Raw genomic sequence first — 24,878 nt, 5'->3', positions numbered from 1 at the left:
ACTTTCACGGGGCGCCAGAACTGCAAACCAGAGCTATTTCTGTTGGGCACTGTCCAGACGGGTTCCAATAAACCTAGAATTCCTCCAGCTCACAGTGACAGGCCGGCATCCGGCCTTAACGAACACCGGACGAGACATGGAGGGGCTGCTTGTAACGGCAGGCGCCAGGCAGCGCACTAGGCAGCACCAGCCTCGAGTGACCAATACGTCGATTAGCTGTAGATGGTCCAGTGACTTGGTGAGGTACCTCCGGTTGTCACTTTCCCCTCGATCAGCTTTATGGATCATTACTACTACCTCTCACTTTAAGTCTTCTTCGTGCTCGTCTTTTCCACTCTTGCCACGTACTCGATTTCCAGCGCCTCAACAACAGCCTCCTCCATAACGAAGCACAAAGCGACGGAGCTCGCGCTTTTGGTTACCGATACCTGCTGCCTTCTATTCATCACATGCTGGTCACACTGCCTGTCAAGGTTGATGATGGACTGAGGCCTCGTACTGAACAAGCTCGTCTTCTTCTTTCTAGGCATGGAAACGCAACCCAAAGTTCAATCATCTACACCATCAAGCTCAGAAAATTGCAATACGGCAGGCGAGAAGCAGCCGCACGAAACAGCCGAGGATCCCGGTGACGATATACCATCCTTCACCGAAGACGATCTAAGCCTCCGCTTTCCTCGACCATCCGGTTCAAGACATCTTGCCAGCTGGGTCATTAACAGCGACCCTGACATTATGCGTGTAACAAGCGTACCCGGCCCCGACGAGGGCAGTCTCGCGGACTCGACATACGAACTCATCCATAGCGTGGATGACAGCAACAGCGAGTGGTCGCACGATGGAAACATGGATGACAACGACATTATGGGCGAGTCGACTGGCTCTCTGGACCAACACGGCACGGACGAGGTGCACAGCGCCACTGGGGAAACTGAGCCAGATGTCCAAGAACTTGATGAGAGTTCAGGCATGACTGAAAGACCAGCTGCTCAGACGTCCAGGTCGACGCCGGACACCACTGATACCGATTCTGAGCACGACCAGGCCCCCTCCACGCCGTCTCTCGACTATGCACATGAGACACTTGACATGCCGTCCTTTTTCGTGGAAACGCCCGAGCAATCCGAGCCAGGCCCCGTGAAGAAGCATGCTGTTCCTGACCAGTCAAGGCACACAAAGAAGCATGCTGTCCTCGAGCTGCTCAAGGATTACCAGGTCTTTGTCCCAACCATGACTGACTTTTATGAAAACCGGTCGTTGATGATTGCACTTTTGCTTAGCGCGCTGGCTATGTTAGGTACGATCATTGCATCGTACTCTCTCCCGACGCCACAGGAGGGTGGCAACGTGCCCAGCTTTCTGGCCCTGCCTTCGACATCTACCTCAGCGCATCTTGTCGGGAGCACTGCTTCTGACAAGCAGAGTCCTTCATCGACAGGTAGTGAGAGAACTCCTGATCCTCAGGTACAAGACGAGAGTAGCAGCTATGATTGGATTTTTGGACCTCCTCGACCGAAAATGAGTTACACCATCCACGGCAACAAGTTTACAGCTCACGTTGCCGAAGACGTCAAAGCCGGCTGGCAGGACCAAGACTGCGTCACTGTTCAAGCCTATAGGGATGGACGTCAGATCTTCACCACCAAGGGCGATCATGAAGATGGGTTCTTCGCCACGATCCCTGCAGCCGAGAAATACGGCGACGTCGAATTTGTTCTGGAAGCAACATGCAAGCCAGTCACTCGTCGTGCAGTCCACATTCGATTTGCCACCTTTACGGAAAGCTTTGAAGCCTTGAAGGAAAGCGTCAAGAATCATCGCCCTCTACCAGAGATCACCAAGGCTTTGGTTCCCGTGCTTGAGCATTTCACCAACCCTTATATCGTGGGACGTCACATTAGCGATGGAGCTCGCGACGCCGCCCAATCTGCTCGGCATGGCATGATGGAATTTCCCAGCCTGACTTCCAACATCATGAACAAGGCTGTTCAAACCTTCGACCATGCGCCCGATATCCGAAATGCTGGTATTCAAGCAACGAAGCGTATTGCTGGACGCCTCAGTCATGTACAGACGGGGCTGCAGTTGGGGCTTTTGGACGCCCAGATTGCCGCGAAACTGTCTTGGCTCGGCATGATGGGCAAGCGGAATGCGCAAGATGAGTATCGCCGCAAAGCTGAGATTTTCATGACAGACAAGCGCGCCAAAGCCAGGCAGCTTGTCTAAAGGTCCGTGGAAAACCTTGGCCGAGTCACAGCTTATGAGTGTTATCAAGCCTATGTATTGAGATGGGTCGTTGAGAGTCTCGGTGGAACGTCGATTGCATGCTGGACCAGAGCACAACATATATTGTCGGCCTGCGTTACTGCGAATAGCAGACCGCATAGTGACGTTGGCCTATCCAGTACTGGACACGGTTGGAGTTTCGGGGGCAATCTATTTCCTTATGATTATGTGTAGTGCCTTATTCAACTCACACTTTTCATCGTATTAGGTACAACGACCGTGAGCATCTGTGATAGCTTGGTTGGCGTTCATGCCTACGTACGAGGTACTAACAATCAATAACGCTGTTCAAACCGTACCACGTAACCGCAGGTATCTTGATAGTAAGGGATGCAGGTATGCATCAGTGCCGTACGTTGAACCTCGAGATCAGTATTCAGTTATGACCCCTGGGCCCACCACATCGGTCAAGGTGGGGCAGTTCAGGGACTGCCTGGATCCGCGCCTGACCAGCAGCGTGCAATTTCTCCCCCGCTAACAGAGATGAGGTGAGGGGCAAAACACAGCACAAACTCCAGTCAAGCATCACTTAAGTTTTTCTTCTGCACCTTCCCAGACATCAACAAACGTTTTCGCTCCATTAACAGATCCCATACAACGTAAGTTCAGCCATTAAGAGGACCAAGACCGACTGGCAGTTATTCTACGCTGGGAAGCGCCCTCGCTATGACATGTGTACTGACAGAGAATTATTAGGCCAACATGTCTGGCGTCGAAGCTACCGAACCCAAGGTCGAGGAGACCAAGCCTGCCGAGGAGACCCCCGCAACCACGACGGGCGAGACCGCGACCGAGGAGAAGACCGAGGATAGCAAGCCTGTCACCTCGTCTGCTGTGTTCTCCATGTTTGGCGGTGGCGCCAAGAAGGAGAAGAAGGAGGAAGAAGAGCGTGGCGATACATCTGGCAGTGCCAAGGCCCAGCGCGATGCCGCCAAAGAGAACGACGAGGACGAGGCCCCTGAGTCGGAAGATGTGCACTTCGAGCCCGTGGTCAAGTTGACAGAGAAGGTGGAGATCAAGACAAACGAGGAGAGCGAGGAACAGCTCTTCAAGATGCGCGCCAAGCTCTTCAAGTTTGTCAAGGAGAGCAACGAGTGGAAGGAGAGGGGCACTGGCGATGTCAGGCTCTTGAAGCACAAGGAGAACGGCAAGACAAGGCTGGTCATGCGCCGCGACAAGACCCTCAAGGTCTGCGCCAACCACTACAGTACGTTGCTTCTTGCACCCCGACCCGGTCTTGCGACCGCGAGCTAACACGTGAGCAGTCGTCCCCGAGATGAAGCTGTCTCCCAACGTCGGAAGCGACAGGTCCTGGGTGTGGAACGCTGCGGCCGACGTCAGCGAGGGCGAGCCCGAGGCCTGCACTCTCGCTATCCGTTTCGCCAACTCCGAGAGTAAGTCGTGCTTGAAGTTAGGTGGGTAGCCAATACTGACCTCGAATAGATGCCAATGCATTCAAGGATGCCTTCCTGCAGGCTCAAAAGGAGAACGAGGAGATCTTCAAGAAGGCCGAGGCGGCGACCACGGAGGAGGCTCCCGCTGCTTAGATGGCGCAGATCTTGTCAATGATGTTTTCCCGTTTGTAGGCGCGCACATACGCTCGGCGCAACGACCGCGTGCAGGCGACCTAGATACCGTGGCAAGTTATCTGATTTCATTAGCCGCATAGAATATATCGTCGATTAGCGACGGTGATACCCCCGAACTTCCCCTTTGTTTTTCAACTCACTACACGACGACAAGATAGGACACGGCATGAGCGGCGAAGAGCATGTCGCTCGCAACGAATTTCATGCAGCGGATGAGGATGATTAGGTCATAGCACCAGCAATGATTACCATATTTTCACACAATTGGCTCGACGTTGAGGTTTGTTCTTGGGCATTTTCTGTGAATCATGCGGTCAGAATGCTTTGGTGGGTCGCTTTACTGTGAATGTCTTGATGATTCCTTCACGGGCGGACAGCATCGCGGTCAATGGCCTAGCCACGAGTGCGCGAACCTGTGTCGATGATATACCTCGCCCCATGGCCAGTATCCTTCTAATAAATGACTTACTGCCGCAAATTAAGCAATAGCTCAGAGTGCCCTTCTTGTGGCTCGTCTGGACCCTCTTCATGATAGATGTCTGGCTTGAGCCTCTGACGCAGTGGATGGAGGGCGGGCCAAGACTCAGCGTTAGCTCCAATTTTGCCGACGTCGACCGCGCGCGCGCATGGTTTGTCCGTACATAATAAACCATCAGAACTATACCACATCGCATCGACCGGAATCTGCCCCGACGCGCCGGCCTCGTGTACAATCATCAGATATTAATTGTTTATCATTAATTGGGGAGTGGGCGCTGCCTGTACGAAAGCATCATGTTGGTCGACGTAAGTCAGTTCGTGTACCCGCGTTTACGGGCTGCCCATTCGCATTTCCCTACCTGCCTGTGCTTCGCGAACGTATGCGCGCGCAGCCAGCCGTAATGGCCGGTTACAGGTGGAAGACCAGATGATTTGAGGAGTAGCTGAGCTCATGTTGGCGCGCTTGCGCTGCGTCAAGTGGTTGCGGGCCTCTACCTCGCATTGCACTTTTCCACCATCGCCAGCATGCACAAGCGCAAGCCAGGAACACAAGCTAACATCTTGAAGCGACGAATCAAAATTGTCGTGGAACAGAATGTCATGTACGTACCGACCTGCGAGCTATGCGATCACGAGGAGACGGGGGACGAGCGGGCCGTGATCCCCTAGACGAAGCAAGCTGACGCGCGTGTGCGTACTTTAGAGACAAACCCTCGCCCGTTGAGGAGTTTCCCATGCGGAAATGGAGCATGAAGATATACCTCCTCGACGAAGAGGGGCAAGAGCACACGGCGGACGTGTTCACCAAGGTGACCTACAACCTCCACCCGAGTTTCGAGGATCCGACGCAGAGTATGTCTTCCGCGCCTCTGGTCAGAGGAAGACTATGAAAGACACTGACGCACTACACTAGCCTTCCATACGCCACCATTTACTTGCAGCAACGAGGGCTGGGGCGAATTCGAGCTAGGGATCGACCTGTACACGACCGAGAAGACTAAGATCACCCCGACTATCATTCAGGATCTCAACTTTGCGCAGAACAAGTACGAGGCAATCCACCCCATTGTTATCAAGAACCCGAGTCAGGCATTGCAGGAGAAGCTGCGCGAGACGGGGCCATTGCCGACCGACGAAGGGCGCAAGAAGGGCGTCGCTGGTGCCATCAACGGGGCCTCCGGCAAGAAGGCTTCGCAAAAGTACGACTACGAGAAGATTGCAGATGCGTTGCAGAAGCTGGAAGAGGAGGACCTCCTACGAGTGATACAGATGATCAACGAGAACAAGGGCCCGGACACCTACATTCGGAGCGACGTCGATGGTAAGCACACAATCTCTACTTTTCTTTGTTCAAGTCATCGTGTGTTGATGGAGTGGGCTAATAGTGGATGACTTGCTTAAAGCTGGCGAATTCTCGATCGATCTTTACACGATGCCCGAGTCCCTGACATCCAAGCTCTGGGAGTTCTTTGTAAGTCGCTGTATGTGCCAGAGATTCCGGACACTACTGACAGGCATAGTCAAAGAAGGGGCTGATTGGGTCCTGATATAGTCGAGTGCCGAATGGACATGCGACAGACGAAGCTGCGACTACCGAATAGTGAGCTCCAAAACCGGCGCCTGGGTGCTGAATAAGTTCTTTCTGAAAGTTTCGCGGTGCTTCAGGGCTTCTTTGCTTTGATTTCTTTGCTTGACATACCATTTCCGGAAGTGCTGGATGGGAATGGGTACGAGGCGATACGGGGTGTGCACTGGGATTCTTGATTACGCAAAGGAGTAGCTGCTTAATGACTGGGCCAAGGCTAAATGGACATGGCGAGAACCTTATGATCATTATCAAGTTCTCCTTGTTTGCAATGGTCACGAAATTGTGAGCTGGACGAGAATGTCGTCCTTCGTACGACCCTGGACGGCCCGTTCAGCGCATGCGCTCACCTAACACGCGGGTACGGATACAGGTGACCCTTTATCATTCCATGCCCCGAAAGGCAGGTGATATACTCGTCAAGTGACTGATTCCTGAACCGTCTCACCATGACTGTATCCGCTTATGTACGTAAGGACTGAATTGTAGTAGTACTAGTAAGTAAGTGGATATATCAACGTGGTCAGTACGGAATACCTACAGTCCTGTCGAGGTGGCTGGAGCTTCCCAATTGGAGATACATGATTGGCTGATGATGGGTGGGACGTGCATTTGGGGGTGGCTGAGAGGCACCAAACGTTCTTGCCCGATCAGGGTTGGAGGGCAGCGAGAGGAAGGAGAGAGGGGAAAGAATGCAAGACCGAACGAAATTCTGCAATATGGTCAACACAAAGTCTGTTGGATTTCCAGCCATTCCGACGACGCTCTTTTACAGACAGACAGAGCCACTCCTCCGCCTCGTCATTGCGAGTGTCCGAGCCAGCATCTTTCGGATACGTATCCCTACGAGAAATCGATAAACCCCGCCTTTCCGCATTCCCAAGCCCGTCCGCGCCCCCAAGTCAAAACCGCTTGAGCTCGGCACACGCAGGTAGTCCTCCCTCGCCCAACCGCCGCAAACCGATCGAAACCTTTCCACCAAACGACCGCCAGAACAGCCCATTCACCACTGGACGGGCGCTTCCAACCACAATGTCGTCCCAATACGGTGCCGAAGGAACGCCTGCTCCGGCTGGAGGGACCCAGGCAGGTGGCACATCCCAGCATAAGCGCGTCTACCAGGCTTGCATCCCATGTCGGCGTCGTAAGGTGCGCTGCGATCTCGGCAGCGTCGACAATCCCCACGACCCGCCCTGCGTGCGCTGCAGGAGGGAAAGCAAAGAATGCTATTTTAGTGCGACGAGAAGGAAGAGGAAGGGCGACGATGGCGAGGGTAGCGATGCTGACGACTACACAATCCGTAATGGGAGGAAGAGGGTGTACACAAACGAGGACACCCCGCCTGTCGTCGATCGCCGCCTGTACAGCGAGGCACCTCTGACACCAGGAGGGTCGCACGGTCGAAGCCAACCATTGCGCCGACCTGACGGAAGTGTCTCCGATCAAGGCAACCCGGTGGGGCGCACCGACAGCAATGACTTCGCGGTGGATGCCGATGAAACCCAGCAGGTGCAGAATCCAGACGCACAGACTGTGATGCGGCCTGGTGTGTACGGTCTTCATGATGCTCTTGATCTACTCTACAAGGCTGCTACAGACACGGACAGGTTGGTTGAGAGCGAGGAGAGCGCCGTGCGTCAGCTTGCTGACATGAAGCATAGCCCGCTGAATGCGCCACGGCCCCAGCGTGAGGAGAGTCGACTGCCTACCGCGTCAAGCTACCAGTCCCGTCGTGGTGCTGAGCAGCCAGAGCGCAAGCGTCAGAGAAACAGTGCTCCTCAGGCTCGGGTCGAGAAGCAAGCTATTGATCCCGGGCTCGGAAAGGGCGATTTGAGTGCCCAGCCCGGCTATGCAGAAGCTATCAAGGCATGGTCAAGGTTTCGATTTGTACGGGCTGGTTGGTTCACGCCACACGAGGCCATTGAGTACATTGACTAGTAAGTGAGACAGATCCCCGGGCGAAAACCCCTGTGACAACTAACATGTCGTCTAGCTACTACAAGTTCTTATCGCCAATGACACCTATATCACCCCCGACATTTAGCAATCCCGCATCGCATCTTACCTTGCTGACGGAGGAACCAATTCTCGCTGTCACTCTCCTGACGATTGCATCACGTTATCGAAAAATGCCGGGCACCGGCGGCCATTGCCGATCACATGCAATTCACGAGCAATTGTGGACGTACCTGCGTGGGATGGTAGAGAGATGCCTTTGGGGTCAGGAGGCATTCGGTGGAGGGTTCTGCGGTTCCACCTCTGCACCTGTTGTCTCCGACGAGACTCACAGCAGCAGCACCGCGCCTTGGAGGGGCATGCGGAAAGGAAGCCTGCGCACACTGGGAACAATTGAGTCTCTGCTGATTCTGACCGAGTGGCACCCGCGCGCTCTGCATTTCCCACCACCAGATGCCACGGACGAGCTCATGTTACCTGACTTCAACGGGCCAGTCGGGCCTGGAGGGGACGCCACAAAGAACTCTGGCGTCGGTATTGGTGGCAAACGTCTCGAAAGCTGGCTAGAACCAGCGTGGAGAAGTGATCGTATGTGCTGGATGCTCTTGAGCACGGCGATGGGCCTCGGCTACGAAATGGGCGTATTCGATGATATTGACGAGCTGCTCAAAGACGAGGCCATTACGAGACCCGAATACCGCGACGAAATCTACAGGCAAAGAGCAAATCGTATCAAGCGGCTCCTGCTCATATACACCAGTCAACTTGCTGGTCGCTTAGGGTGGACAAGCATGGCCCCGGAACACTTTCGAAGGGCAGATCCGGCGGTGACCAGAAAGCGCCCCATGCCTAACGATGAGAACACACCGGGTACAGCTCTTTCATCAAGCTTCTCCAATGCCTTTATTTATGTACCCGACCTCGAACTTGATGACCAGATCATCCACTGTTGGGCAGCCATCACCAACGCCATGCACCTTGGCAACGAGAAGATGTTTCGGTCACGAGCACACACTGCGGAGATCATCCGGACTGGACAATACCTGGATCTTTTGAGAGAATTCACTCCTCTCCTGCAGGACTGGTTCAGAGAGTTTGAGAGGTTCCGCCTGCCGCCATACTTGAAATACATCCTCACCATCGAGTACGAGTACGTCCGCATCTACATCAATTCACTTTCGCTCCAAGCCGTTGTCGAACGCTGCACTAGCAATGCAGGCAATCAGAACGGAGCGGGAGGCCTGACCAATTCGGGGGTTCAGCTTTCGCCCCAGACTATTCTGAACTATGGGAAATTACCTCTTGGTCAACTCGGCGGTTTCAGCTCTCACGACCAGGAGTATGTGCGCGAGGTAGTCGAAGGTTGCCGCAACCTTTTGGGCATTGTGGTCGACGGCCTTTTACCAGGTGGCTACTTGAAGCATGCGCCTGTGAGGACCTACTTCCGCATTATCAGTGGTGCCATGTTTCTTCTAAAGACATTCGCACTGGGCGCGCCACGCTCGGATGTGAAGATGAGCATCGATCTCATGGACAGAGCGACAGAAGCTTTGCGCAATTGTGTGGTTGACGACGTTCATCTGGGTATTCGATTCGCAGACTTGCTCGAAACCTTGACTAGTAGATTGCGCAACCGCTTCATACAAGCTCCGACGATGCAGCAGGCTTCAGGCAAGGGACAAAGCCCTGTGCCGGATAACAATGGCACTGCCTCGGCTTCGGCACCGAATGGGGGCGAGGCCGACTGGGTTGGCAACCATGCTCAGACATTGCGGGATGAGCTCAATGGCAACCGTAAGTTTTTTGGCTTTCCGTTACCATCAGCGTTCACACTAACAAAGCAGGCCGACTTCTCAGTCCGACGATGGAGGGTGGTAACATTTCGGCTACTCCTTTCGATATTTCCACCAGCGCATTCCCTTATCCCGGTGGCACTTCACTTGGCCCTGCTACGCCCACTGCTGTCCTGGATCCGAGCACCAATCCTCAACTGTCGGCGCCTGGTACCGGTATGGACGCAAACATGTTTGATGACTGGAACAATCCCGGAAATGAGATGTGGTACCTGCCCACGGGACCAGCCTTTTTCCAAAACATGGAGAACAGCAGTGTTGCCATGACAGCGGAAGGCGTGAACGTAGGCGGACTCGACTTGCTGGACTACCTTGCTACGGATCCCAACGTTTATCATGGAGCGGATGGGCCAAGCTCCAACGGACCTTACCCGTAGTAAACGACTTCGTATGCTATATCAAGTACCTGGAGAACCCAGATTATGGCGGATCGGCAGTTGTTGTGAGAAGGGGGGGATTAATTTTACGCGAGCGTGGCGTACGTGTTTTTTGCGTCCTTGGGATACCATATGAACATTCAACCTGCAGCATCGAGAGGGCTTACAAAAGAACCCGGTAAAAAGGAAGGAAAACGATGTACACCACCCCGTGGTGTTCCATAGACAGAGAGCATCTGGTTACATGGACAACTAGTTCTACAAAAGCAATCAAGTCTTTTGTACTGCCTGCTATGTATCTTGATCCTGACCCGTATATCCTCCACGTCTCCTCCAAGTGTGTGATCTGAGAAGAGCTGATTGGATCAATCTAGCAGAGGGCGCCTCTTTCGCGACGCTAGAGAAATGCCTCGAGAGGAACAACATAATTGAAAAATAACATGGGAAGGGAACAGACAGACGGGCACGTCCTTCAACAGCCGTGGACTTTTGGCGGCCAGTGAGCGCGCGCGGGTTGTACACAAAATGGTTTGATCCGAACCAGAGAAAGCTGAAGATGTATGGGCAATATGCAGCAAATGCATGCATACTGCCTCGAGTTAGATAGTATAATATGAGAGAGAGAGGAAGGATCGACTTTTGCTGGTGAAGTGGTATCATTTAAAAAAAGAGGACAGAAAATGGGGAAAAGGGGTGAGGAGACAAGTGAGGACAGTCGACGACGATTATTGACCAGCGTACGCGGCATGGGCATCTCGCAAGACTGGATCTTTGTTAGCATGCACTCTTCAACGGCAGGAGATCAAGAGTCAACTCACTCTGTAGCACGTTCATCTGACCAGCGCGGTCCTCACAGGCGACCTGTACGCTGCTGCCCTCGACAAGATCCAGCACAACACTATTGGGCAGCTCTTGCACCTCGACATCGGGGGCGTACGGTGTGCGGAATTCACCTAGGTGGTAGCGTTTGACGCCGGCCCCGGCCGTCGTGGGACGTTGGCTTTGCTGCGGCGCTGTGGAGAGGACGACGTAGCCCTGCGTGTCGAGGTACATGTTGCGGCGCTTCCACAGAAGTGTGTCGGGGAACTGGACGTTGACATCGCCCATGTAGGAAGCGATGCCAGGGCCCTCGTCATTCGTGTTTGCAGAGGGGAACTTCTCCTCTGTGACAGTCATGGGTGTCCCCATTGGGGAGCTGGCCTTGTTCTTGCTCGTCCCAGACAGGGAGGATAGACGGCGCATGATGCGGCTCGCCCGAGAAGCCTTCTTCTCGCTGGTTGCAGACTCATCGTCACTGAGAATAGACGACATGCCGTCGCGGTCTTTGCTGAGGGATCGTCGTGAAGAGATGGAAAGTCGGTTTGCAATCGATGAAGAGCTGCTGTGCTGAGTAGACAGAGCCGGACGCCCGGGAGACCGGGGACCTGCGCCATTGGCGGAGGAAAGGTTGTCAGTGGATGGCGAGGTGAGGTTCTTGCGGCCATCCTTGATAAAGTCCCGCATGATGCTGAACGACGAGCGGCGCGGGTCCGGCATATCAGCTGCCTGCCGCTCTGGGCTTGTCTCAGGCGCAGGGGGCTCGACGGTCACATCTGGTGTGTCCGGCGATCGCTGATGATCGACAAGCAAAGGCGACTGCTTTAGGTCGAGGTGTCCCTCAGGGGTTTGTGACTGTGAAGGAGAGCCCCTGACGATTTTAGCTGTGACAGAGACAGTCTCTGGCCGCCCGCGAGGGTGGTTGCCTGGGGACCCTGTGGGTTCAAACATGGACAGCCGGCTGGAAATTGACCCTGAACGTTCGCGGTGGAACCGCAGGTCCGGGGAGTTGTCCCGTGATTGTGCCGTCGAGGGCCGTACATCCCTGAGAGAATTCGTCCTGTCCACCACAGAAGGCGATCTCGACGGCACACGATCTTTGTTCACTTGAAAGAAGGTGGACGACGGCCTCGCTCCCGGGGCTGCTGCTGCGCCCTCGTGGACAGACAAGAGCTCAAGAGCCTTGATTCTCTGAGAAATACTCGAGCCCACCTTGCTTCCCTTCTTTGACAAGTTGTCGCCGTTGCGCTGCTGGGTAATTTGATGTAAGTAGGCTGCGCCGTGACTAAGTGAGCGCATGGAGGACTGGCTCACATCTGAGGGGGGCGCGACAAGGTTGCCTCGCACCGGGTTGGACACTGTTCGCACCATTGTCGGCTTGCCGCTGAAGCTCGTCGCGGTTGCCGACGCAGGCGTGGGGGCACCGCCATTGAAGTTGAGCTTGCCGGGGAAGACGGGGGTGACGGGAGTCTTGGCGACGAACATGGGCTTGGCCTCTTGGACGGTGGCGCTGTGGATCTCATCTAGCAGACTTTCGTCATCCTCGACGGAGAAGGCCTGCGATGTAGGTCGACTGTGCTGGGCAAGGTCTGTGCGAATAGGTTCGACTGGCCGGCGGCGAGGAGGCGGTTGCAGAGGGGGTGATATCGTCTCGGTGTCGCTGACCTGGTCGTTGAGCTTGGCATCATCGGCCGTTCCAGGGGTTTCTATAGCTGCAGGCACCTTGCCAGCTATATCTTGCTGAGGTCTGTGATCCCCATCTTCTGCTGTAGCCTTCTCGTGCCCTTGAGCGGGGATGTCGTCGGCGTGTGCTGCCTGGGTGAGTGTGGACGTTGACCCCCTCGTGGTCTCGTGCGATAGACTGCTGCCGTTCCCATCGTTTGCCGATGCGGTAACGACGTTCTCGCTGGAACATTCTTGATCGTCAACAGATGTAGCTACAGTCTGCGCTGTCGAGTCATCGAGCTGAGTCGCAGTGTCCTCAGAGGTTGCTGAGCTGGCTTGTGCAGGCGAGCTCGCGCCTCCGTTTCCGTTTATATGCGCTTCATCCCCATGCGATTCCTCCTTCTCTTGGACAGTCTTGTCTGTGATTGGTGTGGAAGTGGCTGAGGGGGGTTCAGCTTCGAGCGCTTTCGCGCCTCCGGGTTCGGCGGTCTCGTCTATCGTCTCGGATATCGACGAAGCTTTCGTGGATTGCTGAGTCTCTGCGGGGCTGGCAGGCCTCGAAGAATCTTGCGTCAACGTCGAACCCTTGGTAGACGCTGGTGACACGTCGATTGCGATCCCAGAATCCGCCTTGACCATTGGTGCCGGGCCTTGTTCCAGCCCGCTCGTCTGTTCACTCGGTTGTCCATGCGTGGCCTCTGTAGTAGTTATCACTGGCACCTCAGGTACCTCAGGCACCTCGGACGCTTTTCCAGCGGCCTTCCTCTTCCTTTCGCGCATCTGCATTGCTTTCTTCAGCCTCGCCTTCTCGGGCGTCATCGCCGGCTTGCTGGAACTTGTCATGCTGCTCTTGAAACTAGCACCAGAGCTCGTGGCAGGTCGCGCGCTATCGGTCGGTGTCTTCATTGCGGATGGCTCCTCAGGGATGGGGAGTGTGGTGACAGATATGTCTGTAGCCTCACTCAGTGGTGACTCGATCAAACTGCCGTTGGCACTCCCGACCGAATCTTTTCTCCCAGACTTCTTTGAACTTGTTGAACCCTTGCCAAACAGCTTGAAGCCGGCTGGTATTGACGATACTGGCCTGAAGTTGCCTGCGGTCTGGGGTCGCGTACTGGTTTCGAGGGAAGGACGGGGGCCAAGCTTCACCTTGGGCTTAGTACTGTACGAGGAGTAGGATGAGTAGGAGGTAAAGACTTCGGCTCGACCTGATTGTGACGACATGCGACGACTAGGCTCAGGGTCGGCTGAGGGCTCATCGGTTGTGCCCACAAAGTTGGGGACTTCGGACGTTGCTTCGGCTGAAAATTGTGTATCGGCCAGGTCTGAGTTCAAGGTGACTGGTGGCTCTTCGGGCTTGTTCTTCTCATTGTCGCCCTTGTCCTTGACAAGTGACTGGCGCTTGGCTGAGGGCGGCTGTAGTTCCTCCTCGTCTTCCTCGACGATTTCCATCAGATGCTTTTTCCTCAGAGAGCCGGAACTGGAGTTGGAGCCCGATGCGGCGTGCAGGGAACAGGCTGCTGAAAGCTTCGTATCGCGTAGCTCGTCTGCTGCTGTGATGTCGACCTGTGAATCGTAGGGTGCGAATCTCTCGCAAACCGCGTTGAAGTGAACGGCAACACGCGCTACGATAAAGTGAGCCACACAGCGCAAAGCAATGGTCAGACTTGTGGTGACTGACCTTGTATTAGTCTTGAACAATCCTCTGGCAGGCATTTGATCAAGACGTTCCTCCTGCGATACTTCAAGTACCCATACAAGGGACTCGCGTCCTCATACTCGGCGATGGCGTTGCGCATCTCGCCAATGCCACCGGTGCCGTGGCTCAGGATCTCGACTTCATCGCGACTGGCGTATTTGAGAATAAACCTATGCCGTCGTCAGCTATTTTGCTTCGCGAGATTGTTGCCTTGAGCGACATACCATCCTCCCGCTTCAGCAGCAGCTGCTGCGAAGGCTGTCGCGACTTGCGGACCATCCAACCCGTTCAACGACATCTTTTTTTTCGCTGATTCCCTCGTATATACGCGTCTGACGGTGTTGTGATATTACCCGCTCTATATCCCCGTCGGCCGTGTCGTCGATATATTAGTGGCGGGGGCGCGAGTCAAGAAGCTGTAGCCGCTCAGTCAGGGGACATGGGCAGCGCTGCACACTCACGGCGCCCTTGCCGTCGACGGTCGAGGTCGAAGTCGAAGTGGTGTCGATGGATAGTCGAGAATTGAATTTGTAAAGTGAGGAAGAGGAAGAAGGCCTGAGCAAACCTGAGACAAGACAACGAATGCGATGCCAGTAGTAGAGTTCCCAGAGTCTTGCGGATCTACACTGACTGGCCTGGCGGCAGGGATACCTAACCCAACCGCGGGAAAAATAAATAAAAAGGAACAAGCAATGCAGGGAGTCTGCAGCGGAGAGAGCGTCGAGAAAAGAACGGCTCGCCAGCGGGCACAACTGAATGTGATCTATCCGCCAGCGTCAAGAAGAGCGCCTTGTCAGAGTATTAAGAAGGTTGGAGCCACCAACTATCGCGTGTCGGCGTGAGGGTAGGAAACACGGACAGGCAGACAGCTTGGGAAAAGAGAGCATTGCTGCTGGTCCCCAGGGTCGTTGGAGCTTGCTCCAGTCCAGTCCGGCTCAGGAGGTTCGTCCCACCCACATGCACCCGCCCACCCAATTCCAATCACCCACAAAGAGGAGGCCAAGCCATTCCGAGTCGGTGCTGGCGTAAGGTAATAAACAAAATCCAGGGGTCTATGCAAGACTTGTGCATCTGTCCCACCTGCACAACACCAAGGCAGTTATTATGCATGTCCTCACGACCACCTTCAGGCACTGAAGTCGGGTAAGGTAAGCTAAGTAAAAGAATAATTAAGCAGCGAAATAATAACCTGGCACACAACGCGCAGCTTCCTGAGGTAACTAACTTGAGGCATTGCTTGATGCTATAGTCATGTTCGTAGGAGCAGCTATGTTCAATCCATTCGTTCCATAATTCAGACAACGTGACACCCAGAGCCGTCAGCCGTCACCTAGGCGGTCGACTCCTTTGCATCGCCCTGTTTATCTGAGCCTTTCTCCTCCACCTTGCCAGAGATAGCCGGGCCCTTCTCCAATCCGGGCGTTGCTTCGGGGCTGTCTGACTCGCCAGCAGCCAGAGGCTCTTCCTCTGCCACAGAATCATCCAATGTTGTCGGCACGAAACCATCTGAGCTGTCCTCGGGACGCACTGGATCGTGACCACGCCCGCTGTTGCTAGCCGATACCCCAATAGCCGGATTGGTTCCATCCTCAATCTTTTGCTTCGTTTCGCCGACCAGCTTGTCAGCTTCGCTAATCTTGGCAGCGCCTTTCTCGTGCTCGACGCCGGTATCCTTCTCGCGGAGGCTTTGCATCGTGGCGTCTTTCTCGAGGCGCACTACCATGCAGGATAAGTTGTCAGTGCTGAAACGACCCAGCGCATGGTCTACGAGCATCTTGGAGGCTGTGACTGGGTCCTGAACGTTACGGATGAAGTCGACGGCTTCCTGATCGCTGCATACGTCCCATACCTGCAGAAGAGGTCAGCCATGTGAGGAACGTTCTACAATCATGTACTTACTCCATCGCACGCAATGATTATGAATTCATCATGCTCCGGCTGAATCACAGTCTCAGTCGTGTATGGGTGGCCTGTGACGAGGTCCTTCATATAGGCGTCGCCGAGGGCGCGCGTGACGGCCAAGACACCGTTGACTCGGTTGTTCAAAATCATGCCACCGGCATTGGCGATTCTCCGGCCCTCATTCTCGTCACTGCCCTTGTGGTCATAAGACAGGCGTAACGCCTTGCCACCACGACAGAGGACGATGCGAGCGTCGCCCACATTGGCTGTGTATAGCACGCGTTGGCGCGTAGCTGACGGTTTTAGCCGTGCATGGGCCGCCTCAGTCGGAGGCGCCAAGCTGACCTCTGAAGTTTCCTTTTCCATCTCTGACTGCCGTTCCTCATCGGTCTTTTTGGAGACGGCCGCGACGGCAGGCGCAATATGCTGGGAGCCAGTAGCGGAGCGTTCGTTGGGGACGCGGTCCTCCCAGCGCAAGACAGCAATCGCAGCGGTGCATCCACTGTTCTTCACAGGCAGCTTTTCCAGCTGCGCATCGACCGCAGTGAAGGTTTGGTCCAGCAGCTCGGGCATTGGCATGTAGGGGTACTTTCTGACAATGTCTTCGAGGAGAAGATGCAGCTTCTTTCCACACCAATCGGCGGCAAACGTGCCTGCGTGACCGTCAAAGATTGCAAAGTAGCCATTGTCGGACTCGGCCATGTCGTCCGTAGAGGCCTCTTCGGATTGTTCGGTTGTCGGCACATCTGCGACAGTGGCCGGAGTGGACAGGAAGTTGTACAGAAAGGCATGCGTATCCTCCATCGTCCGGCGGCACTTCTTGTTCCGGTCTTCCCACACGCCTACGCGGAAGGTCGATTTCGGCCCGGGCACAGACTCACCCGCCGAGTTGTTGTGCGAGCCTTGTGGAACAGCAAGAGCAGGGTCTTGCTTCCCAAGCTTCTGGATGGGCGATTGCGCGCTGAGGTCGACATTGTTCCGACTTTGAGAAAAGCTCAGGGTATTTTTGGCGGATGCAAGCAGGCTGCTGGCCTTGCTGCTGACGCCGCTGCTCCTGCGTTTCTTATCACCAGAGCTGCCATTGTCGCTGCGTCCGGGGGGGCTGCCATTCCCCGAGCGCTTCTCGCCAGATATTTGATCCGTGGTCTTTTCGGGAGCGTCGACCGGGCTGGCGTCTGGCGATGATGATTTCTTGGAGTCTATTGACGTAGAATCCGAGTCGGCACCGCTGGTTTGCGCAGGGTTGTTGGTCTTGTCGCTAGAGTGACTGTTGCCGCCGAACATCCTATTCAGCAGGCTTCCTCCCTGTGAGGAGAGGCTGCGACGTTTACTGCCTGCCAGCTTGTTGATTGTCGAGGAAGCGTAGAGGTGTTGTGGTAGCGCCGACGAGATGGTGTTCTGTCGGTAGAGATGGCCCGCTGGTCGAGAACGTAGAGTCGCTTCTGGAAGGTATGCGAGGAAACGGACCGATGTTGCTCTTGAAGTTCCGTAAATGACCGAGGAGATGGTATTCTTTCCTGTGTGCCTGATCTGAGAGGAGTGTCAGTCAGATTGCGGTCGAATGAAGCAGGCACTGTGGGGTAAATCGAGGTAGGGCGACAGGGCACCTCAGTCCAGGACAACGAGGAGGGGGACTGGAGCGCGAGGGACTGCGATGGACGACGGCTCGCTCAAAAACTTGCGCCAGAATCGGGGCTTCTTGAGGTAGATCGAGTCGAAAGGGAACCCGGCCAAGCGTTCAGAGGACGACGTGAAGGGTAAGCCTCCCACCAAGACAGGCAGTGATGCTGAAGCGCCTCCGTGACGTAGGATGCCGGCGTTGATGGGAAATCCGGCGGGTGATGCGTGCGGGACAGCAGTCGAATGACCATATTTGAGTTGGGAAAAGAAAGAATCCGCCGAAATTGGGTTACATACCTGGTAGGGACAACGTGTGTATTGTGTATATCGATGCAACTAGTATCTTGGAGTCGAGCTGTGGGAGACTGGAGGATATGGAGGGACATGAGAGGCTGCAGGCAAAGAGTCCCTGAAGCCTGGCCGCCTGGGCAAGGTGGGTGACGGACGGTGGCGCTCAACTGTGATAGGTCGTACCTGGCCACGGAGCCTACACGCTACAGCTGTTCTACCCCACCTCCCCTGTGGTCGACATTGGTAATGGATGAGTATTTGGTGATTACAGCAGCATTCAGATAAAGTGTGTTATTATATCATTCCTGATCTCGCGTGACACATGTCCATTCACAGCTTCGCCTTTGCAACTCTTCTACTCAATTCATCCTCCACAAAGTCCATTTGCACGGCTGGACTAGCGACCAAACTCTCCAGCCAGGAGTCGCATATCTCTGGGAAGAATCGAAATGGCGAACAACGCACATGAGCCTGTGCGAACGCTTCTTCCTAGAGGCTCTTGTACTCCTGATCACTAACAGATTAAATCTACGATTGCTGTACTGAGGTTTCGCTGCCGTTTGATCGCGAGCTCTCCACAGATCAGTGGATAATAAGCAATCCCCAACGGTGTCATTGACCACTGTTCCTCCTCATGGGGTTCTCGGGCAATCGTGGGGAGACTCCACAGAAAGCCATGCTTCGTTTTGGAGATATCTTTCCAAGAGGCTGTGGCTGGCTAATTAGATGTACGGCGGCGGGTGAGAAGAGGGAAGAGGCCAGAGTCACCACGGTGGTCAAGAGAGAGGAAGAAGAATCTGAATTGAGGTAGAATACGTAGAAGTGACACAGCACGCAAGGCCAACGGCATTAGAAACACGTCTCAAGATAATAGTCCAACGCGATTCTTGCTAGACCCCTTTACTCCCAGAATGCGATGTGGCCAGCACCAAACGCCAAAAGATATCTCTTCGTTCAGACAGCTGCGTGCGTGCTCAAAAACAAGGCTGCTCTACAGACGTCCAACCGATCTACCCCTTTCTGAGGCTGTCGAGACGCGCTTGAAGGTCATCATCCACGGGGTCGCCCCCATTGGAACCGCCACCACCACCGCCGCCAACTGCTTGCGCAATCCTGCCCTCGGTCTGGGCTTCGTTTCCTAAGGCAGTAGGCGTTTCGCCGAGCTGTCATGCGTGTCAGTCTCCTTCGTCGGGTCGTGAATGTGTTCGCTCACCTGTTGGTTGAAGTCCACGCCAATCTCTTCGAGAACCTGCTCGACCACCTCATCTCCTTCCTCCTCAACACCGACATCCATAGCATCGTCCATGACATCGTCCATCATCTCCTGCCTTTGGTCCATCATGTCGTTCTCGCGCTCGAACTCCATGGCTATTCGTTGCAGTTGCGGAAGATTCATCTGCTTGTTCATGCTGCCTAGAGCCATGGTGGCTCCCTTCATTGCCTGCATCATCTGCTCGTTCGTCCGGTACGTCTAGTCTGGTTAGCTTGCGCCTGCTACCCTGCCTGCGATGTGTCATTATTACCTGTAGACGCAAGGAGATCTTCTGAAGCTGGCTTCTCATGCCGTAGAATTTCTCGATATACCTCCTCGTGCGCACCAGGTCCTTGGCTTGGATCTTGCATGCGCCCATTTGCCCATTCTTGGCGCTCGTCTTGATCTGCTGAATGAGTGTCTTCTCTTGCTTTTCGAGCTTGACGCGCGTTTGGTCGAGTTCACGAATCGCCTTGTCGAGCATACGCTGATTCTTGCGCAGACGCTCCGCAGGCGTCATGCGTTTCCCAAAGGCCCATTCGAGGATCTGTACATGATCAGCAACAAGCGCGGGGGAGAATGAAGCCGGGTCCTGACATTCATGTTGGCGACGGATGAAAACCTTTGGCTGCGTTGATAATATGACAACAATTGCACAATGCAATTCAGAGGAGAGGAGAGAGCGTGCGCATTAAAAGCGCAAAGTGCAGCTGATGCCTGGCTGTCCCAGGATCACGACGTGCCGTTCACCACCTACGTAATTGTCGCTAGGCCTCACCCTTGGCGACCGTGGTCCATCGAACCGATAAGATAACAGAGAATAGTGCCTTTTCCGAGCTTCTGCCGCTCCGTCGTGGTTGCCATGATCCGGCTTTGTTGAAACTTGAACCAATCGCGTGGCCTGCCCAAGGTCAATTTATGGAGACGGCGCGCTCGCAGTGTCGACGTCAATTTGCCTCCATTCTCTCATTGATCGTGCCATCGTGATCGTGCTCCCATCCTCACCGCGACCAACTTTTGTCCCTCCGACCGATCCTCGACCATGACCAAACCGCGCGCTTCATCATGAGCGAGGACTATTTCTCAGGGAAGGGAAAGGCTCCGATGTCATCGGAGCCTAGAGAATCAGATGACAAATCCGACAGCAATAACTTGCCAGCGGACGGCCCTAGCAACATCAAATCCATGACGGTCGGCAACGGGTTGACATCGCGACACATCGCGCATGTCCAGAACATGTTGAACAATGAGTACGATTCGGGATACGGGGGCAGCATTGCGGATGCTGATCATCCTGGCATGTCGTCCGCGGTCGGCAGCCCTCAGCACGGTCAACCACAATCAGGGGCCATTCACCAAATGTGGTACAACCAGCAAATGGCATCTCTCAGCCGCTCGATAGGAAAGGCACTCGAACTTCTCAAGGGACTCAGGGAGATGAACGAATCATGGCCAGCTCACTATCCTTCGGTGCAGCGTGCTGATGTGTCTTCTCCAGAAAGACCACAGTCGCGGCCAGGCCTGGGCCACGCGTATTCCACCATGGGCGATGTCGACAACAACGGCCCCGAGGCACCACCACCGCAGTTGCGACGAGCGATGACCTCTCTGGAAGCGAATGACGCCGAGTCGAGCCGAGCCGCGGAGAACCGGGTCCCCGAGCCACCTCGCCTCGTTACACCTCAGATCGCGCAAGAGTTCTCCATCCTGAAGCTTGACCTGAAGCTAGGCGCGCTGAGCCAGGTAGAGCTTGTTCACTCTCTGGAGAAGAACTCGATCGCATCCTTGTTGGATGGCAAGATCAGTACCAGTATCAAGCATCTCATCTCGCTGCGAGATCGTATCTCCGATACTGCCAGCAAAGTCCTCATCACCGGAGACTTGAACGCTGGAAAGTCTACATTCTGCAATGCTCTGCTGCGCCGCAAGGTTCTCCCCGAAGATCAACAACCATGCACGTCAATCTTTTGCGAGGTGTTGGACGCTCGCGAGAACTCGAACGTCGAGGAAGTACATGCCGTGCACAATGGAAGCGTCTATGACCGGATTGATGAGTCGACATATGACGTCTATTCGCTACAAGAATTGGAGAAGATTGTGGTGGACAACGACAAATACACCCAATGCAAAGTGTATGTGAAGGACTCGCGGACGATTGATGAATCACTACTCAACAACGGGGTGGTCGACATCGCGCTCATCGACGCCCCTGGTCTCAACTCGGACACGACGAAAACGACGGCTATCTTCGCACGACAAGAGGAAATTGATGTGGTTGTCTTCGTCGTTTCTGCGGCAAATCACTTTACACAGTCAGCCAAGGAATTCATCTGGGCGGCTGCGGCGGAAAAAGCGTACATCTTCATTGTCGTCAACGGATATGACACGATTCGTGACAAGGAGCGATGCAAGAAGCTGGTGCTCGACCAGGTCTCGGGGTTGAGTCCACGCACGCACAAGGAGTCAGACGAGCTCGTGCACTTTGTGTCGAGCAATGCAGTACCAGTTGGTGGACCGGGTGGAAGCGGAGGCGACGGGGACGACGATCCGGATGATGGTGACAAGGGCAAGGGCAAGGCCGACGCTGCGGACAAGGTACGCGACTTTGAGGCGGCTGAACAGTCGTTGCGGAGATTCGTCCTGGAAAAGCGCGCTCGTTCCAAGCTCGCTCCGGCGCGGACCTACTTGCTGAATATCCTGAACGACGTCCACACGCTAGCGTCCGTCAATTACGGTGTTGCGCAGTCTGAACTGGATCGTGTACGGCGCGAGTTGAAGGAGATTGAGCCTCAGCTTGATTCTAGCAGGAAAGCCCGAAACGAGGTTAGCGACCAGATTGATCACAACATCGAGGAGACGTGCAAGGAGGTTTACGACAACACGCGATCTGAACTGACGTCGTCTATCGAATACGCCGGGAACTACAGCTACGACTTGCCTTATCCTGGTCTCTTTGGCGCATTCCAGTATGCGGAGGATCTGAAGGCGGCCATGCTTTCTCACATTACTCAAACAGTCGCCAAGTGCGAGGACTTTGCCAGGGCCAAGTCAGTACAGGGTGTCAACGCCACAAAGCAACTTGGAATACTGCACGTTGGTGATGAGTTCAAGAACCTCAAGTTCCTGCCCGACGTCATGTTTCAGCGAAAGAAGGACGCCTTAGCTCGTCAGGTGGACATCCCAACAGAGCTCTGGGACTTTGTTGATTGGACAACGCTTTTGCAGCGACAGGAGAAGTTTGCCGGTACTGGCATGGCGCTCACTGTCGCCGGTGCCGTGGTCCCTCGCATGATTGGTATGAGCTCTTGGGTGGACCAGGCGCTCATGGCCACACGCTTGGTGGGCAGCGGCAACTTGAGGACCCTTGTGATACCAGGTCTTCTCGTTGCAGGTGAGTTCCTCTCAGATTGCTTAGTGAAGTGTTATACTAACATGTCACAGTGTTTGCCGCATCCGCCTATGTTGTGCAACAGATTCCCAACTCCCTGCCGCCGCGCCTCGCCAACAAAATCTCAGCCCAGCTTGCTGAGCTCGACTACGTCCACAGCAACTCCACACGTATCGCCACGGCCGTGCGCCGTGTGCTCCGGGTTCCTGCCGACAATCTCCGTGTCGGCCTAGAGCAGAGCGTGAAGGAACTCGGCGACCGCCGTGAGGAGACGATCAAGGTCAAGGGCGAAAGCGAGCGGGCATCCAAGTACTTCTCCAACCTGGTGCGCTCCAGCGAGAGCCAGAGGAACGACGTGCTTGCCATTGACCTAGATGCGCTACCTCACGGACAAGTGCAGTGATGATTGACATGATAGATGGGCCGGCGTTCGAAGCGGAGTCACCGACTCCGCGTGTTTTCTTGAATTGTGTCGGGTCGCTATAGACATCGCGTCAACATTCTCCCCTCGATGTGGGTTCTAGTCTAGTTTTGCTTGATACCATTCCTAATGTCGAATAACGAAAAGATTATATCCACATGACTTGTCGCAGTCTCTCCTTCTCATCCTCGCCGCCGAAGATTGCCTCAATGCCTTGCCTGGCTAATGCGCAAATTTGCTTCTGATCAAGCCCGAAATGCTCAGCGGCTAGTCGGTACTCGTCAGAGAGTTCGCTACCGAACACTCCAACATCGTCGGTCTGCAACCGTTAGCACAATCGTCCAACCTCGAGAACCCGCCCAAGACACCCTCGACTCACCCCGAGTGAAACCTTCACTCCGTCACAAGCCAACCACTCTCCAAAGTGATGGTTCGCAAATCCCCCCTGGGTCATACCGGCTTGTACATTGCAGCTCAAGAGGAGCTCGAGACACAAGTTCCTCTCCCTGATCACCTTCTTACTCTCCTCATCCAGGCAGATCGCATGGCCTAGCCTTCCTGGGTGCCATGAGAGCAGAGTCTCGAGCTCCTCGGGTGAACCGCTCGCGACACACTCCCCAAAGTGTACGGTTAGGGGTAAGCTTGCCCTCTGGAAGATGGGTGTGAAGACGGAGATTTGTCCGTCCGGGCGTGCTGAGGGGTCTCCGCAGAGGTCCAGGCCTACGACCCTGCCACGATACTTCTCTGCGAGGGCCAGAATGTTCTCCGCCGTAGATACATCGTGTCTACGATCTATGGAGAGGATGAGGCGGGTATGCATCTCATGGTGCGTCTGCTCAAAGGCGGCAATCGCGTCCAGGATCGTGGTGATATAGTCTTCCGGCGTCAGGGATGGTGTAGCGCGAGGTGTTGTGCGTAGTTCCAAGTACACTACGCCATCTTCGAGGAATCCCTGGAGAACAGAGGTGGTGGCCTGCTGGATGGAGGGAACGTCCGTGAGGAGTTCGTAGATGTACGAGCTGAAGAGGGGGAAGAAACTACGATAGTCAGCGTTTCTCCCCTGGGAGCCATGAGCCACAGGCAAAGTACCTCTTGAGATTATAGTCAGGCTTGCCTTCTGGCATGACAACAAGGGGATCCTCGAGCGTCGTCTGTTGCGACTTGTGCTTGGCTTCCCATATGTCATGAAGCGTACGACGGGTGACGGAGCCCGTCAGATGAGCGTGAAGCTAGCACCATCAGCACACATTTCCAGCCGAGGCACTACAGATTCACCTCGATCTTCGGTAGCGCTTTGAAGTCCATGGCTGTACTATGGCGCCTACTTGCTCCAATGTTTGAAACGCGGAACGCTGATGTGACGGGCACGATCCGAGAATGCAACCGTGTCTGAGAAAGTCCGGCAAGCTCTTTGATGACCGCAGAAAAGCCGTCCAGTCGGTCGGGTCTTTTTAGAGAAACCCTTTGAAGCACGCGGGGTTAGTATCAAGGTGCCAACTGCATATAGCATGCTCAACGATATGATGGTTGTGGTAATGCTGTTGTGTAGGCAAGTTCAACTTACCCTACAAGCGCCTTAAATAAGACGGACGTGAAAACGCTATGGCGCAGCCGGAAATCAATCTCATCTGGAATTGTCCATGATGATTTGTTGCGCGTACTTCATACCAGTAGGAGATTTGACTTGCTCTTTGCCAT

The 24,878-nt window shown here is 54.7% G+C and overlaps 8 protein-coding genes across 8 annotated transcripts; 5 read left to right on the top strand and 3 right to left on the bottom strand.

Moving 5' to 3' along the window:
* Positions 1–90: 90 nt before the first annotated feature.
* F5Z01DRAFT_220107 (uncharacterized protein) lies at positions 91–2,618 on the top strand. Its single transcript, XM_046258203.1, has one exon. It carries the CDS (start codon positions 529–531, stop codon positions 2,224–2,226), a length of 1,698 nt encoding a protein of 565 aa, XP_046116538.1. The 5' UTR covers positions 91–528; the 3' UTR covers positions 2,227–2,618.
* A 227-nt stretch (positions 2,619–2,845) lies between these two features.
* On the top strand, positions 2,846–4,170 carry F5Z01DRAFT_220237 (RanBP1 domain-containing protein). The gene is made up of 4 exons (XM_046258204.1): positions 2,846–2,920; positions 2,983–3,493; positions 3,552–3,680; positions 3,730–4,170. Exons 2-4 carry the CDS (start codon positions 2,989–2,991, stop codon positions 3,831–3,833), a joined length of 738 nt encoding a protein of 245 aa, XP_046116537.1. The 5' UTR covers positions 2,846–2,920; positions 2,983–2,988; the 3' UTR covers positions 3,834–4,170.
* A 241-nt stretch (positions 4,171–4,411) lies between these two features.
* Positions 4,412–5,898, top strand: F5Z01DRAFT_660085 (putative transcription initiation factor IIF 30K chain). The gene is made up of 4 exons (XM_046263805.1): positions 4,412–4,661; positions 4,923–4,957; positions 5,059–5,207; positions 5,269–5,898. Exons 1-4 carry the CDS (start codon positions 4,650–4,652, stop codon positions 5,745–5,747), a joined length of 675 nt encoding a protein of 224 aa, XP_046116536.1. The 5' UTR covers positions 4,412–4,649; the 3' UTR covers positions 5,748–5,898.
* Positions 5,899–6,972: 1,074 nt separating this feature from the next.
* On the top strand, positions 6,973–10,126 carry F5Z01DRAFT_638116 (uncharacterized protein; the record flags this gene model as incomplete). The annotated part of the gene is made up of 3 exons (XM_046262345.1): positions 6,973–7,877; positions 7,934–9,690; positions 9,741–10,126. The coding sequence occupies 3 exons, from the start codon at positions 6,973–6,975 to the stop codon at positions 10,124–10,126; spliced, it is 3,048 nt and encodes a 1,015-aa protein (XP_046116535.1).
* A 5,510-nt stretch (positions 10,127–15,636) lies between these two features.
* Positions 15,637–17,492, bottom strand: F5Z01DRAFT_625272 (protein phosphatase 2C ABI1; the record flags this gene model as incomplete). Its single annotated transcript, XM_046261413.1, has 2 exons — positions 15,637–16,155; positions 16,206–17,492. The coding sequence occupies 2 exons, from the start codon at positions 17,490–17,492 to the stop codon at positions 15,637–15,639; spliced, it is 1,806 nt and encodes a 601-aa protein (XP_046116534.1).
* Positions 17,493–18,908: 1,416 nt separating this feature from the next.
* F5Z01DRAFT_738110 (Snf7-domain-containing protein) lies at positions 18,909–20,130 on the bottom strand. Its single transcript, XM_046266811.1, has 4 exons — positions 19,969–20,130; positions 19,643–19,918; positions 19,333–19,590; positions 18,909–19,282 (listed from the first exon to the last, which is right to left on the bottom strand). Exons 1-4 carry the CDS (start codon positions 19,972–19,974, stop codon positions 19,130–19,132), a joined length of 693 nt encoding a protein of 230 aa, XP_046116533.1. The 5' UTR covers positions 19,975–20,130; the 3' UTR covers positions 18,909–19,129.
* Positions 20,131–20,436: 306 nt separating this feature from the next.
* On the top strand, positions 20,437–23,162 carry F5Z01DRAFT_625175 (uncharacterized protein; the record flags this gene model as incomplete). Its single annotated transcript, XM_046261409.1, has 2 exons — positions 20,437–22,762; positions 22,813–23,162. The coding sequence occupies 2 exons, from the start codon at positions 20,437–20,439 to the stop codon at positions 23,160–23,162; spliced, it is 2,676 nt and encodes an 891-aa protein (XP_046116532.1).
* On the bottom strand, positions 23,161–24,816 carry F5Z01DRAFT_219891 (uncharacterized protein). Its single transcript, XM_046258201.1, has 4 exons — positions 24,456–24,816; positions 24,270–24,409; positions 23,560–24,217; positions 23,161–23,499 (listed from the first exon to the last, which is right to left on the bottom strand). Exons 1-4 carry the CDS (start codon positions 24,483–24,485, stop codon positions 23,329–23,331), a joined length of 999 nt encoding a protein of 332 aa, XP_046116531.1. The 5' UTR covers positions 24,486–24,816; the 3' UTR covers positions 23,161–23,328.
* Positions 24,817–24,878: the final 62 nt, after the last annotated feature.

This window comes from Emericellopsis atlantica, assembly GCF_019669845.1.
Source record: "Emericellopsis atlantica unplaced genomic scaffold F5Z01scaffold_20, whole genome shotgun sequence".
In the NCBI taxonomy this organism is placed as follows: Eukaryota; Fungi; Ascomycota; class Sordariomycetes; order Hypocreales; family Bionectriaceae; genus Emericellopsis; species Emericellopsis atlantica.
The sequence above is the reverse complement of the archived record's forward strand: the minus strand, read 5'-3'. Positions and strand labels throughout refer to the sequence as shown.

Excerpts from the sequence above, each read along its gene's own strand:
- F5Z01DRAFT_220107 (XM_046258203.1), top strand. The coding sequence starts at position 529 with ATGGAAACGCAACCCAAAGTTCAATCATCTACACCATCAAGCTCAGAA.
- F5Z01DRAFT_220237 (XM_046258204.1), top strand. The coding sequence starts at position 2,989 with ATGTCTGGCGTCGAAGCTACCGAACCCAAGGTCGAGGAGACCAAGCCT. Across the intron at positions 3,494-3,551 it reads GGTCTGCGCCAACCACTACA|TCGTCCCCGAGATGAAGCTG; the intron begins GTACGTTGCTTC and ends ACACGTGAGCAG. Across the intron at positions 3,681-3,729 it reads CCGTTTCGCCAACTCCGAGA|ATGCCAATGCATTCAAGGAT; the intron begins GTAAGTCGTGCT and ends GACCTCGAATAG.
- F5Z01DRAFT_660085 (XM_046263805.1), top strand. Across the intron at positions 4,958-5,058 it reads GTCGTGGAACAGAATGTCAT|AGACAAACCCTCGCCCGTTG; the intron begins GTACGTACCGAC and ends TGCGTACTTTAG. Across the intron at positions 5,208-5,268 it reads TTTCGAGGATCCGACGCAGA|CCTTCCATACGCCACCATTT; the intron begins GTATGTCTTCCG and ends GCACTACACTAG.
- F5Z01DRAFT_738110 (XM_046266811.1), bottom strand. Across the intron at positions 19,591-19,642 it reads AGATCTCCTTGCGTCTACAG|ACGTACCGGACGAACGAGCA; the intron begins GTAATAATGACA and ends TAACCAGACTAG. Across the intron at positions 19,283-19,332 it reads GCGTGGACTTCAACCAACAG|CTCGGCGAAACGCCTACTGC; the intron begins GTGAGCGAACAC and ends CACGCATGACAG.
- F5Z01DRAFT_219891 (XM_046258201.1), bottom strand. The coding sequence starts at position 24,485 with ATGGACTTCAAAGCGCTACCGAAGATCGAG. Across the intron at positions 24,218-24,269 it reads CCTGACTATAATCTCAAGAG|TTTCTTCCCCCTCTTCAGCT; the intron begins GTACTTTGCCTG and ends TGACTATCGTAG. Across the intron at positions 23,500-23,559 it reads GAGTGAAGGTTTCACTCGGG|ACCGACGATGTTGGAGTGTT; the intron begins GTGAGTCGAGGG and ends TAACGGTTGCAG.